The sequence below is a fragment of the Podarcis cretensis genome (genome assembly GCF_951804945.1).
Source record: "Podarcis cretensis genome assembly, chromosome: 1".
NCBI lineage: Eukaryota > Metazoa > Chordata > Lepidosauria > Squamata > Lacertidae > Podarcis > Podarcis cretensis.
Window position 1 is genome coordinate 7928135 of NC_137170.1, and position 15394 is coordinate 7943528.

The 15394-nt window shown below is 46.9% G+C and overlaps 1 protein-coding gene across 5 annotated transcripts in view; it reads right to left on the minus strand.

Moving 5' to 3' along the window:
- Nucleotides 1-497: 497 nt before the first annotated feature.
- The window catches only part of KTN1 (kinectin 1), a 106045-nt gene continuing 91148 nt past the window's right edge, over nucleotides 498-15394 (minus strand). For 4 of the 5 annotated variants that reach the window (XM_079983304.1, XM_079983306.1, XM_079983302.1 and 1 more), the window contains 11 exons: nucleotides 14616-14705; nucleotides 13555-13635; nucleotides 12427-12516; nucleotides 12244-12336; nucleotides 9800-9871; nucleotides 9052-9135; nucleotides 8767-8850; nucleotides 7256-7339; nucleotides 5434-5526; nucleotides 2819-2936; nucleotides 498-1050 (listed from right to left, as the gene is read on the minus strand). In XM_079983304.1, coding sequence (XP_079839430.1) covers nucleotides 1046-1050; nucleotides 2819-2936; nucleotides 5434-5526; nucleotides 7256-7339; nucleotides 8767-8850; nucleotides 9052-9135; nucleotides 9800-9871; nucleotides 12244-12336; nucleotides 12427-12516; nucleotides 13555-13635; nucleotides 14616-14705 — 894 coding nt within the window. In that variant the 3' untranslated portion in view covers nucleotides 498-1045. The remainder of the gene's footprint in view (nucleotides 1051-2818; nucleotides 2937-5433; nucleotides 5527-7255; nucleotides 7340-8766; nucleotides 8851-9051; nucleotides 9136-9799; nucleotides 9872-12243; nucleotides 12337-12426; nucleotides 12517-13554; nucleotides 13636-14615; nucleotides 14706-15394) is intronic. The other variant, XM_079983305.1, reaches the window with a different exon arrangement.

The following is a 15394-nucleotide window of genomic DNA, read 5'->3' on the forward strand; positions in this document are numbered from 1 at the left end:
TTGCCCTTAGACCTGCTTCCCTGCAGTGGAAGGTCTCGGAAGTGCTCTCCCAGCTTGCCTGGCTCAGTCGGGGCTGAAGAGGTTGAGCCCAGTCATTGGCGCCGGCTCAAAGGCAAAGCTGACAAAGTGGCAGAGATGAATCCAACTGGGGAAGAGGCCCAGGTGTCTGCCCCTCCTGCTGCGACAAGCTCCCCTCCCCCTGGTTTCCCAGAACCAGCGGAGGAGTGAACAGGGCAGAGGTGAAGTTAGCTTCACATAGGCACAGTCTCAGATTGCTGGGGGAGGAGGGGACTTAGGCAGCTGTGGGGAGGTGCAGACCTTCAGTCTCAGCAACTGCTTCATGGGGGCAAGACCTGCCAGAAATGAGTTGTTGTGCTCATTAGGCCTGACACTCCTGTACAGATCGTGTTTTTGCCAATACAGGGTTAACTCCAACTTGGGCAGTGTGATTTACTGCTGGCTCACTCGAGTCACAAATCAAACACGCAACGCTACAGTCTGAGTAATAAGCATCCCTTTATTCGCCGACACCATTACAAAAACTGATTACATTAGCAACCAAAAAAAGGGGGCAGGGGAGAGAAGGGGAGGGGAGGAGTGTTTAATTGAAGGTGGAAGTCAGAGGCAGCTACTCCCCGAAATGTATCTAAGTAAAACAGTGTAGACTGTCAGTATTAAAACATTACTGTTTACTGCTGCTGTTACCACGTCAGGTGGGTGTGTCTGAACAAGTTTTACTGAGCATAGTAAAGACAAGAGGTTATACGTTCACTGTAGGCTCCAGGAATGTAAAGCTCTAATTTATCCAAACTGTTTTGTTTATTTATTTATTTATTATAAAACTAAACTCTGGAGGTGTCTGTAGAGTCTTCATCATCATCATCTTGTTTAAATCAGTAGTCTAACAAGGAGTAGAAAAGACAAAACTCTGTTCAGTGTTTGACGAAGTAGAAAGGGTTGTGAACACATAAATAAGGCTTTAATTTGGCAAAATATAAAATACAGTGCCTTCTGCTACCCCCAAATTAACGGTCTCCCCATGATTTCATTCTGCAAAAGAAGAAGAAACAAAAGAAAAGGTAAGGTAAGGTAAGCCCGGGGGATGCATGAGAAAGTAGCTATTGCAAAATACTTCTTTTAAAAATTGTTTTTATACACTGAAAAAGGAGTCCTACAACTTTAAGCTAAAGTAGGGTTACATGTAATTCCTCCAGATAGAAGAAAAATAAAGTGGGAAATGGCAGCCCAGGCTTTCACTGCGCCAGTTCATAAACAGTGGAACTCCTTCCCCAAAGAGGGGCACCCAAACATCTTCACTGTATAGCTTTCGCCATATTATTTCATTTATTTATTAAATTTATATTCCCACCCTTTCGCCCAAAGGAACCCAGGGCAGCAAGCACACAAACCATAAAGCACCTAAAAAAAAAATCTGCAATACAGATGGAGACCTTGAAAAGGTCTCTACTTAAAAAGGCTTCACGGAAGAGGAAGGTCTTTAGTGGGCACTGAAAAGTCAACAGAGGCAACACCGTATTCTAAAGGAATGCCTCCTTATTGCAGCAGAGCTATTTAATTTTGTGGGCCCTACCGCTTTGGTTGAATATATACTGCCCCGTTCCATTTGGAATGGTTTTACTTGTTTTATATATTGTTAATGATTGTATCTGCCTATTATCATGGTATATGGTACCGTTGTAACCCGGCCTGGAATCTTATGGTGAAGGGCAAAAAACTCTTATTTATAAATAAATAAAGAAATATCCAGAAGCCTTTGAAGTTTTAAAAAATAGGAATCAGGATTTTTTAAATAGGGGAGGGAAAAGGCACAATAAGCTCAAATTCAAAACCCGCTGAATATTCAGAGCTAACACATATTGAAAGTCAAAAGTGGCATTTCAAAATTAAAACTTTTCTAAACACACTTTACTGTGTTTATAATATTTTGCTGGGAGCCACCCAGAGTGGCTGGGGAAACCCAGTCAGATGGGCTGCATATTATTATTATTATTATTTTATTCTGCTGCCTGGTCTCCCAAAGCTCTTCTTTTTACCAAGGCCAGCCTGTCCTGTTTTGCCGCCTGAGGCGAAGTCGAAGACGACTTCCAGCAAGATCTCGTTACCGTATTTTTCGCTCCATAAGACACACTTTTTCCCTCCTAAAAAGTAAGGGGAAATGCTGTGTGCGTCTTATGCAGCGAATGCAGGCGGGAGAAGCCCCCAAGAGCTGCACACACGCTCCGTGGGGCTTTTGCGGGAGGTGGGGGAAGGGACAGAGGGCAGCCCCTCAGTCCCTTCCCCCACCTCCCAGAAAAGCCCCCAAGAACCGCACTCCCTTTCACGAGCCGCGTGGAGCGTGTGTGCGGCTCTTGGGGGCTTTTCCCCCAAGGAGGGAGAAGGGCAGCCCGTCAGTGATGGGCTGCCCTTCTCCCTCCTGGGGAAAAGCCTGCAAGCGCCACATACACGCTCCACGCGGCTCGTGAAAGGGAGTGCCGAGCAGAGCCTTTAAAAATATTTTTTTTCTTGCATTCCCCTTCTAAAAACTAGGTGCGTCCTATGGTCAGGTGTCGTCTTATGGAGCGAAAAACATGGTATATCTCGCAAGAGTTCCATGAAATCTCGCATAATCTCGCTGGAAGCTACCACCGCCACTAAACCTCAGCAGCAACAGTGGCAGGCGGGGTACCTGTGGCAATACCACCCTGTTGTATTCCACCGCCCGAGGCAGCTGCTTCGCTCCGCCTCATGGGTGAGCCGGCCCTGCTTTTTGCCCACCCCCAGGAAATGCAGCTGGTGACTCTCCCTGGAACTCTCCTACCTAGTAGCTGGTAGTGTTCTTTTCCTTTCGCAAGCAGTTGGCTGACTGACGCAAGCAGTTTCTTGAGATGGGCAACGTCCTGGCTCATGGCTACGTTGAGGCTTTTATCGGGCCCTGCCTAGAGGGGAAAGGAGGGGAGAGAAAGCAGTTAGCAAAGAGGAGTTGCGGCGGAAGGAACAGCTTGAGAGTGGGCAGGTGGGGAGATTTAACACTGAATTTTAGAGTGCAGGGTAGGCAATCAGCCAGAGGCCATGCCCAAGGCTGCACCACTTAGACATCTCGAACGAAAGGGTGAAGCCCCTCCTTTGGAACAGAACGAAGAGCAAGGCAGGCTGCTGGTCTCCCTTCTGTTCCCCAAGTGATCCCCAGGACACAGCAGGGCAAGGACGCTCTCGGGTCTACTGCACAAAAAATAAAATGAAAATAAAAAATCCCTCTGCGCCGAGAACTAGCACGCCAGGGGAGAAGGATGGGATAGAACTGCTCTCCCCTGGCATGCTACTATTCTATGTGTGTGTGTTGGTTTATTTTTAATGGAGGGTCATTCGCTCCTGAAACCACCACAACCACCCCTGCAATCCAAAGTGGAACAGCCCAGGCACAGCAAGAAGCAGGCCTTGATGCAGAAGACCCAGGGCAAAAGGCCCCTAGGGTCCTTCATGTTAGGTTCCGGCTTCGTATAATTTGCAACCGGGAGGGGAAAATAATAAATAATAATAATAATAATAATAACTTTATTGTCATTGTACAACCTGTGCACAATGAAATTAAATGAGCCTTCCCCCCCCCCAACACCCAATCTCTTATCAAACAACACACCACCTCGCAAGTCAATTTCGCTATGTTATTTTTTGTTCAATAGCCAAACAGCCCACGGACAGAAGCTATTTTTTAGCCTGTTGGTACGGCTGATTATACTACTGTATCTCCTGCCTGAGGGTAGAAGATTAAAGAGGTGATGGCCGGGGTGCAAGTCATCCCTCAGAATTTTTCTCGCTCTCCTAAGGCAACGATCCCTTGCGATGTCATCTAGCAGACTCAAGGGACAGCCCATCATATAATGTGCTGTATTCACCACCCTCTGTTGAGACTTTCTGTCCATGGCTGTCAGGTCAGCATACCACACTGTGATACAATATGAAAGGACACTTTCTATTGTGGACTGGTAAAAGGAGTTCATCAGTTGTTGTTTAACATTATTCTTTCGCAAGACCCTGAGGAAATGGAGTCACTGTTGGGCCTTTCTGACCACCCGAGTTATGTTGATTTTCCAAGTGAGGTCCTCACTAAGGTAAACTCCCAGGAATTTAAAGGAGGAGACTCTCTCCACACAGCCCCCCCGATAATATATAACGGGGCAGGTTCCCCTCTCTTCCTCTGGAAGTCCAACACCATCTCCTTTGTCTTACTAACATTTAGGTGCAAATTATTCTCTAAGCACCATGTAGATACTTTTCGAACCTCCCCCCTGTACGCTGCTTCATCTCTGCCTACAATTAGGCCCATTATGGTAGTAGCATCTGCAAACTTAATAATTACTGTGGATGGATCAGATGATTTGCAGTCATATGTGTGCAATGAGTACAGGTAGGGACTTAGCACACATCCCTGTGGGGTGCCAGTGCTAAGCTTTAGGGAGGTAGATATAACAGTCCCAATCCTCACTGTTTGTGTCCGATCCCTCAAAAAGTCTTTAATCCAGTCACAGATGGTAGAAGAAAGGTTCAGATTCGTCAGCTTTTTAATAAGAATGTCATTTCTACCTTTGGTTGGAAATGAGTTGGGCCTGCCAATATGCAGCCGCCCTGCCACCTGCTGGTGGGACAAAGCAGCACTGGGCCTTCGTTCCATTCATTCAGAGTTGCAAACCACACACACACACACAATACAAGGGGGGTAGGGGACACAACAGTGCTGCGTGACATCTTCAGATCTCTAAAAGAGCCTGACACAAACACAATGGGAGCCACCATGGTGTAGTTAAGAGCAGTAGACTCGTAATCTGGTGAACCGGGTTCGCTTCCCCGCTCCTCCACATTGCAGCTGCTGGGTGACCTTGAGCTAGTCACACGTCTCTGAAGTCTCTCAGCCTCACTCACCTCACAGAGTATTTGTTGTGGGGGAGGAAGGGAAAGGAGAATGTTAGCCACTTTGAGACTCCTTTGGGTAGTGATAAAGCAGGATATCAAATCCAAACTCTTGTACTGTGCTGGGCCACCCAGTCGTAAAGTGACGCGGAACGAGCTGGGACTAGGATTCCCCGTTAGCAGCCATTCAATAGCAGAAAGTAGTCTGGGTCTCGATTGAGGAAAACGTGGGCAATGTCTAGGCAGAGAGGAGTGCGAAGAGGCAATCTGAACCCATGGCTAATTGGCTCTGCCCTTTTGCTTACCCCCTTAATGAATATTACGTCTTCCAGGATCTCTGCAAAAGTGCCGTGCAGGCAGGACTGTGCAGAGCCGGATTAAGCAACAATTCATTCCGGCTGGTAGCCAAATACAGCCATTTGGCCACACACACACACATATATACACACACCAGCGAAGTTGCTGCTGAAGGATTCTGGTAATGCCTGCCCATCATATGGCGTTTTATGTGCCCAAGGTAACACTCACCGTCTGTGAGGAGACGTCACTGTTCTCAATCACATTGGTGTCCCCTGCGGCTTTTCCTATTTCCCTTTCTAGAGTAACGAGCGATTCCTGGGCCTTAAGGGAGAAACAGCAGAGGAAATACTTTGAGTATTATTGTGCGTTTCGTTTAGGAATTGCTTCCTGTTGTTAGGCGCCCCAAAGTGATTAACAATATAATGAAAGCATCTAAAAAACAGATACACATATAAAAGCAGGCAAAACAATTGCATGTATAAACACGGTGTGTGTAGACAAGAACAGCACATACATAAAATCAACTCAATTCAACATGGACACCAACTGCGATAAAAACCTCCGTGTGGAGGGCTTGTTGAAATAGTAAAAGGTAAAGGGACCCCTGACCGTTAGGTTCAGTCGTGGACGACTCTGGGGTTGCGGTGCTCAGCTCGCTTTATTGGCCGAGGGAGCCAACGTTTGTCCGCAGACAGCTTCCGGCGCACCAGAGCAGCACACGGAAACGCCGTTCACCTTCCCACCGGAATGGTACCTATTTATCTACTTGCACTTGTTCGGATTCACAGGATGATGAGTAAGTCTGCAGGCTTCAACAGGCTGATGCAATACTCTGTGAAGTGCTGGGTCAGAGTGACTCAGCGGGAATGTGATTGGCTATCACCTGTTTTAAAAGGAAAGCCTGTGCAACAGTATGTTGTGGTTGTGCTGTGGTGTGGTGGTGCTGTGGTGGAGAGTATTCGTTTGCCTTAAGGAGCAGGTACTCTGTATGGACTGTTTTTGTAAATACCTGTATATAGCTCACATTAAAAAGACTGCACTAGAAAAACCTGGGAATCTGAGCGTTTCTGCTAAAAGAGCTGCGAGGAATTCGCGACAGCACTTTGACGTACTTTCGAACTGCTAGGTTGGCAGGAGCAGGGACCGAGCAACGGGAGCTCACCCTATCGCGGGGATTCGAACCGCCGACCTTTTGATCGGCAAGCCCTAGGCTCTGTGGTTTAGACCACAGCACCACCTGCATCCCTGTTGAAATAGTAAAACACCAGATATCACTGTGAGCTACTAAGGTTGGGAAACAGAGAATTTCCAGGTCAGGATAAAAAAAACCAGAATGCTGATGACTGTTTTTGTGGGGTGGGGCCTTGTAATGCAATATTTGAAAATACGAAGCATGGATGCAACAGCTATGCTTCCAGACACTGGCGTCACGTGGGCTCACTTAAATCAGGAATCCAGGAGTAGCTATGACTCCCTCTTGAGCATCCCTGGGCAAGCACTTTCTGTGAGACACAATCTCACGAGCTGCACAAATACAGGGCGATGCAAGTGTCCATATGGAATGGAATCATAAAGGGACCCCGAGGATCATCTAGTCCAACCCCCTGAAATGCAGGAATATGCAGCTGTCCATACGAGGATCGAACCTGCAACATTGGCATTATCAGCACCGTGCTCTAACCAACTGAGCTAATTTTCTCGGAGAAACAGACCTGGGACTAGGGAAGCTGTTGGAGAACAGGTGAGCTATGTTCCCAACAGCCTGTCCCTTATTCACAACCTCGAAGCAGCATTTTGGAAAGGCTTTTCTGAATAGCCTTAAAAAGGAAGCCCCACAGGAAACGTAGCCTAGACTCTAGGTGTAGCCTAGAGGTTGGCAAAGGATAGATAACTGGGACCGGGACTTCTCTGTCTGAGAGGGAGCCATACATAACTGGCACAGTAACTTAAGCTAGAGGAAAACACTGTATGACACAGACTACAGTTGGGCCTCAAACAACAAAGCACTGTATCTTTGAGCACCCCTAGACAACTTAGACCAATTCCTTACCTTAGGCAAGTCAACTGCTAGTTTCTGCCTCTCGCTCTGATCAATTTTGAGTTTGGATAAAGTCTCGTTCAACTGGGTTTTCAGCTGCAACAGATAAGACAAAGCCAGTTGAGCACATCCCTCTTGGGAATAAGGGAATAAGAGGTGGCTACAAGTATAAACACACACACATGAGAAGGAAGAGTGAAGATTAGTCATCAAACATGTACTACAAGGAGAGTTGGGCAGCAAAGTGAGTCCATCTGCAAGACAGATGAAAAAGAACAACTACAGAAAGCTACAGGTAGCTATAGAGGTTAGAATCAGAGAGAAAATTCTAAATGGATGTTATCCAAGCCTCCCCAGCCTTATCAGGGCATTTGCACGAAGCTTTTCACAAGTGAGTATCTGCTCCACAGATCAGTTCCAATCATCATCAGTGTTTTGTTTAAGGAAGCCTTAAACCAAAACATCTGGAAGCCACCAAAAAACTGAGGAACAGCAAGTTGACTAAAGCCATTGACACACAGCCTCTCTCCCATTTTCTTCCAGGGAACTCACAGGCTACCCCTCTGAGCTAGCCAGAACATCTGATATCTTCATAATTTTACTCACGTGCATCCAAAATAACTTGTTCTCACCAAAAAAGCAGTACCCCCCAAAAGTTTGTAATAATTAAGGACCTGGTAATTTTTAGAGTTTTTCAAATATGAGACCTAATACAGGTTTTTGCATGTGGAGAGACATAAAGATGAAACCACCTTCACCCAAGAAGGACAGGATGGGGGGAAGTCACTGGTTGTGATGACATTTTCCTATTCAACGTGACCCTCGATGATGCTCAAACTTTCGTTCTGGGTTCTGGAAAACTCACAGCGGCCCAGCTGGAGGCAGTTCAGCTTGAGAGTTAATTATATGAATCAATTCCATAATGCCAGAAGCTTCAGCAAAGCAAGGCTGGTCTGGTTTCTTTTCGATGCCCAACAGGCAGTGGCTCATACCCTCTCCTGCCTTTAAGAATGTACATTGCACTCGAAGGGCAGAAAGACTACGCCTTCCTCAAGTCAGCAGGCTGCATTATGCCACATTCTGTGCCCCTTGCCTGCTTTAATCTCTTTGTATGCAAATACAAAAACTGTCCAGTTTCACCTTCCAGAAACTGGGACTTCCTTCAAGGGAAAAGGTGCAGCCTAAAAGCAGACACTTCCGTTCTTGTCTCACAACTCCACCTAGCACCGAATTGAGGCAAAGCAGCACTTTCCACACCTGTAGCCAAGACCCCCTGCGTTCCGAGAAAGCAGGCTTCTGAATTAACAAACCATCGGAAACGTTAAGGCTTTAAGCGAAAAGGGCCGGAGGGAGCAGCAAACACACTTAATGTTGTTATTAAGAGGCAAAGAAAGGGCTGTAAAAGTGGTTGAAGCAGACAAAGTCTGAGCTGGAGGGGTTAGCAGACAAGACAGGATTCAGAAAGGTTCCCTCCACTTTGGAGTAAGCTGTATTCAGCAGAGGGAGGAGGACAGGCCTCTTACCAAATTTAACTCTTCATTCTGCCTTACTGCTTCAGAATATGAGTCATCAAGTTTTTTCTGCAATTCAGTCAACAGATCTTTGAGCTGAAATGAAGTTTTCAGAGGCTTTAAGACGCATCTCCTTCTGCCACCCCCTTCCCCCCTGTTCTGGCTCCGTGGTTAGAAGTCACAAACACAGCAGACGCCCCTGAGGGGAGCAAGCATTTTGTCCTTGGGCCAACAAGAGCCATGCGTTGAGTGCAACAGAAAGCAAAAATAACTGCTGCATTTGGACAGGCAGCTTACCTCCCGGACTTCTGAAACATACGTTGATCGCTCTATTTCTGCCTTCTCCAGTTCATGTTCCAGATGTTCTCGTTCCTTTTTAAGCTGCAAAAAAGGCAAAGAAGTCATGAGAAGCTACAAAGGTGTCCGCTCTGCTTCCAGACATTTTCATCTGTTACCACCAAGCTGAAAGTCATTCTTCCAGCGCTAACCATAAACTACATTAATCACCAGCTTCACCAATTCCTGAAATGCTAGTCAGATTTCATACCCTGATCTGACCTGTCTTTCAGTAATGTCCTTGGTGGTTCAGTGGGCATGTATTGAAAAACCCAACCATGGCAACTTAAAACTAGGTGTTTAGCAACTAACGTTTAAATCGTAATGGCTACATTTAAAAGTTCTGGACAAAACGTCTGCAATTTAATCTGCAGCTGGGGGTGACTAGCCCATGTCCAGTATGGAAAGATTTGGCTTCCCACCCCCAAAACTTGTCATTTTAAAAATTAGCTTTTAAATAAAAAAACGTTGACCACTCCTATGGGTCCTCTGTTGTGACAGCGCCCCTGCCCCAAGTCCAGATGCCAAAGACAGGTGCATGAGGTGAGGGAGGGGTCAGGGCAAGGAGCGCCATGTGGGCACACTGCTCATTCCAAGTCCAGTTTCTCAAACTGGGATCATTATGTCTGAACTGGGCCAGTTTTACACAAACACCCCAATAAGGTTTGGGGTGAAATAACCCTTCATGTACAGATTAAACGAAACATACAGAATCAACTTCTTTGACTTCTTCCTTTAATCTTTCTACCGCCTGCTCCAAAGGAGCGACCGATGAGCGCATCTGCAATCAGACAAAATATAAACACTATTATTATTATTATTATTATTTAAATGACAAACATCTTACTCTTCAAGACTGTGAAATGGATGATCAGGGGCTGCTGATTTCGCAAGACTCCAACTGGCTTTAGGTTGCTGTGGCTGTTCACAATTACTGTTATGAGAAAAGCTTCCTTTTGCCTGTTCTGAATCTCCTTCCAATCAATTCTGCCAAGCAACACAAGAGTTCCTACGCTACAGGAGAGGAAGACATTTCTCCCATCTACACTCTGCAAATTGCGAATAATTAGATGGCCTCCCAATCTTTTGTTGAAAGATTTGTTGCAAAGATTTGTCCGTGCAGAGACTTTCACTTGTGCAGTAGCACTCTCCTCACTTTCCCAAATAGGTTCCAGGGACTCCCCCAACCCTTTGCAGCATACGGGGGGAGGAGGAGGAGGGAAGCCCCAAGTGGAAATCCTTGCACTGACGGGAAGCGTCCATTGGCTACTACCCGTTGTTTTTCATTTCTTTGGCCTTTGTGACCCACAAAGGTCGCTACCAAGGTTATGCGTAGCACTCTGAACACCAGAGAGGGCTAACAAACCTCCTTCATCTAGGTGGCAAAGACAGCTCCCATCCGTGAACCAGAGATTACTAACCCAGATCATTTAACTCCGCGGAAGGTAGAGATGCAGTGGCAGATGGTCTTTCCCAGTTAACAATGAAATAACGCTGGTCTCCTGCTGCCAGCGGGCGGGGCTGCGCAGACATTCTCCCCATTTGCATCAAGTCTGCTTCAGTAAGCACTTGCTGGATGCATAATCCGAATCATCTTAGAGAGATTAATTTATTTTGATGAAAGCAAAGGAAAGCCACAGAAGTACAACACTGGTGGTGCATTTTCCCTTTTTGCTTTTCAAAAACAGGATTAAGCCCCCTGATATTACTTCGAGAATGTGCTGCTATTTTTATACACGATCGCAGATTTGCCAGCTAATGTACAAGAGGCTGATTACTTCAGTATGCTGTTTTCAGGGGACATGACTGACCCTTGCTTGCAACTAACTAACTCGGGCCATAGACTAAATATATGAGGCTCCTCAAATCAGAACATCCAGCCCCTCCAGCCTGGAACTGTCTCCTCTAGCTGGGAACAGAAACCCCACCACACAGTCCTGATAGACATGGGCTCTAGCATAGGACCCCTGACCATTAGGTCCAGTCGTGACCGACTCCGGGGTTGTGGCGCTCATCTTGCTTTATTGGCTGAGGGAGCCGGCGTACAGCTTCTGGGTCATGTGGCCAGCATGACTAAGCCACTTCTGGCGAACCAGAGCAGCGCACGGAAACGCCGTTTACCTTCCCGTCAGAGTGGTACCTATTTATCTACTTGCACTTTGACGTGCTTTTGAACTGCTTGGTTGGCAGGAGCAGGGACCGAGCAATGGGAGCTCACCCCGTCGCGGGGATTCGAACTACCCTGATCAGCAAGTCCTAGGCTCTGTGGTTTAACCCACAGCGCCACCCACGTCCCCGGGCTCTAGCATAGGATCCTTGAAACTGAGATGACAGAGACTAAACCTTGAACTGTTCACATCCAAAGCATGTTCTCTGCATCTAAGGCAGCCGTGGGGAACTTTTGGGCTGCCAGATGTTGCTGAACTTCAATTCCCTCACCCCTGGCAAGCCTGGCCCATGGCCAGGGAAAATGGGAGTTGCAGTTCAGCAACATCTGGAGGGCCAAAGTTTCCCCACACCTGATCTAAGGAATGCCTTCCCTGCCTCCACTGGTGGAAAGAACCACAAGCCATTGTTTTGATTCCAGTATAATGACATGCTGTGAGCATCCTCAGTGAACTTGCCTCAAGCTGCTGATCTGTTAGGAAAACCAGAGACCCTCAGCTCTCCATAACCATTATGGAAACAGGTATTCCTAATTGCTGGCATATGCCTTTTGGCATAGAAACATTTTCGGAAAGCTTTTAAAAGCTGAAACAGAAGGTCCCTGCTCAATCTCTATTAGCAGAGCATCCACAGGACTGGGCTGATGACACTACAGTCTCTTATTTCGTGTCGATGACAAATGAGCCATCGCTACCGATCTCATCCTCTTCATATTGGGGGTTGCACTGAGGTTTCAAACTGCATTTCTACTTTTGTTCCTCACTTTAAGGACCGTTATACTGAAAAGCAAGCTTTAGATTTTATACACAGGTAAAATTACATGAAGTGGAGCAGCCAGTGGAGCCATCTTCTAATCCTGAGCAGAGTTTTAGTGTTCCCCCAAAATCTGCCCCTTGGTGCTGGAAATGGAGCACCCCCAGAGGTTAGAGGGGCAGAGAGGAGAAACTCAAGAGTGAAGCTCTGGGAGCAGGAGCTCCCCCACAGTACCTGTTGAAGTTCCTTCTGCAATTCTTCGATTTTTATTTTCCATTTGCTCTCCTCCTCTTCCACACTCCTCTGTAGTCTTTGCAAGATTCCCTCCTAGCAACATAGAATTTCAGTTACCAAACACCCATAGGAAAATTGTGTGTGTGTGTGTGTGTGTGTAAATTTCACAGGACACACTCCTACCGTCTCTGCAAGGACCACTTTATACTTCTCGCACTCCTGCTGCAACATGACATGCATCTCCTCTGCCTCCTTCAACTTCTGTTCCATGGCCTGTGAAAGGAAAAAATAAATCTCATATAGATATCTTGCAGGTTGGCAAGAAAGAGCAACCAGTTTGCTCTTATTGGCCTGGGGTGGGGGGAGATCGATGGCTTGGATCCTAAGCTAAGTTAAACCTAACAAAATTCATGGATGGAACATTTCCCCTCCCCACCTTCCCTCTTCAGCCACCTACAACCTCCCTCCAGTTTCCAGGCTTATTCCAGCAAAGGCAAGAACAGGTCTGTGCACTTGTTCCTGTATTAGCCATATCCTTTCTGCTAGGTAGAAGAGCTTCACTTGCTTCTCGTGATCCCTTTAGGCCAGCAGCCAGGATTGAAGGTGCAGGAGTCTGAGGAGGTCTCCAGATTCAGCAGCTGCTGGTTGTGCAAAACCCTCATCATACAATCAGAGTTTGGAAGGGACCTCGAGGAACATCTGGTCCAACCTGAATATGCAGCTGTCCCATATGGGGATTCGAACCTACAACCTTGGCATTATCAGCACCGCGCTCTAACCAACTGAGCTGCTTTTAAACAGCAACAGTATCACATTCCAAAGTAGCTTTTAATTTTGAGGAGACCTTGAGGAGGAAACCAGTTTCTCTATTTGTAACTAAATGGTCACTTTTGTAGAGATGCATCGTCCAGAATTCCTGAAGCACAGCCAGAGCTGAAGCTATTGTTAAATCAGCCAGGGAGTTTCCCATTACAGTCATACCTCGGAAGTTGAACTGAATCCGTTCTGAAGTCCGTTCCACTTCCAAAACATTCGGAAACCAAGGCACAGCTTCCGACTGGCTGCAGGAAGCTCCTGCAGCCAATCGGAACCTGTGGGACGTCTGGGTTCCAAAGAACGTTCGCAAGCCGGAACACTCACTTCCTTTTTTTGGCGTTCGGGAGCTGAAACGTTCGACTCGCAAGGCGTTCGGGATCCAAGGTACGACTGTATATGGCAAATTTAAGATTAATTTTGGCTCACCTGAGCAGAGCTTCATTTAAGGCTTTTTAAAACACCCCCCCCCCCCACACACACACCACTTATACCAACCTTAATTTCCTCTGGTCGAGATGTATCTTTTGTATGTTCTCTTACTGCCTTTTCAAACCCACGCATCCAGTCGCTGTGGCTCTGTGCAAGAGAGGATAATCTTTTTGGTTTCCCAAGAATGACAAAAACCAGCTAGCTAGAGCTGCCCTTCCATCTGGGTGTAAATTTTACCTCTGTAAGCTAGGCTGGTTTCTACTCACACTCCCTATCCTCCATCCAGACACAGTATCTGGAAGAGGCAGATAACACTAATAACTGGGAAACACTGGCCTGCGAATGCTCCAGTTGGAGAATAGCCTTTGCCAAAGTGTCATGGGCTTTGAAGACACTCGAACTCAGGACGCAAGGGAGAAACGTGCTAAGAGGAAGGCACGCTTGGCAAATCCACACCGTGATCTGCCTGGAAACCTATGTCCCCGCTGTGGACGGACGTGTGGATCCAGAACTGGCCTCCACAGTCACTTACAGACTCACTGTTAAGACTGTGTTCATGGAAGACAATCTTACTTGGCTACAAGTGATCGCCAAAGAAGACTGTTCAGAGGCATCTCATGTTCAGTCTCTGCTTGACTTTCCGGGAGAGCAGAACACAGAAAGCTTCCTTATACTGAGTCAGACCACTAGGTCCATCTAGCTCAGTATTGTCCACACTGATTGGCAGTGGCTCTCCAAGACCAGCTCCATCAGGAGATGCCAAAGGATTGAACCCAGACCTTCAGTTGCTCTGAACTACAGCCCAAGTTAGACCATCAACCAATGTCCAATTCAGCTCTTACACTTGCATGGAAGAGATAAGGAAACGCCACCAATTTGCTTGGAGTCTTACACATAAAACAGGGATACAAAACTAAGCAGCCTTTAAATGCGCAATGCCGCGAGATCATAAAAGCGAGTAGTGCAAAACGGATCGATTAGCAGGAGCCCCTGGAGGTGCACACCAGCAGCTCTGAGCCAGGAAGCCCAGTCACTCCACTCTTCAGCAGCATCTACAAAGCGAACAGCTTTGCTTCCACTGTCGCCAGCTGGCAGCTGGAGAAGCACAGAAGTGTGGCACATCTTACCAAGGTGGAAGGAAGAGACACTATGGGGAACAGCTTCTGCAGTGTGCTTCTCGTCTCCGCTTCAACAGCCTCCACATACTGCTGCCGCTCCTGGATTGACAGAGTGAAAGGAGGAAGGGCCAAGTCAATGCAAAATTTCCACCAGATGGCAAGATAACATTTCCTTCCTTGGCCTAAACGTTCCTTGCCTAATTGAGAGCTACCGTTTCCGAGGGGCCAGAAACAGTTTCACCCATCGACCCTTGCATTAACACCGCAGAAAACGCTTCAGGGCTCGGCCTTCATGTCATTTTGTACTTTCAACAAGTTCTCAAAAGAAGCCTCCGCAGAGTCTGTTCATTTCTTTCCCTCGCTTAAGGGGTCTGGGGGGGCAGAATGCGTGCACGGGGGGTTGGCAGTTATGTCAACCCACACTCTTAGAGGCCCACATCACAGGTTCCCGCTCTTCACTTCTGAAGCATTCCTCAAAGAGGCACCAAGAAGAAACATTGCTACAAAGCCCAACACATTTTGATGAAATCTTTATCAAGGGGCGATGACTGTCAAGTTATTCTGTGGTATAGCCCGCCCCCCACACTCTAACTGGGTTTTTTCCTAGAAATTTTCTGAGAGTCACCACCTCCCCCCTCCCCCTTATATTGCTCATCCTTTGTTGCCCTTGACTTCTAAATGCATGGTACTTCCCGAAACCCAAGTGAATACACACTCAAAATAATACAGTCTGAAGTTCTGGCCTTGATCCTTGATTTCCATTTGAATTAGGCCGTGAAAGTAATATG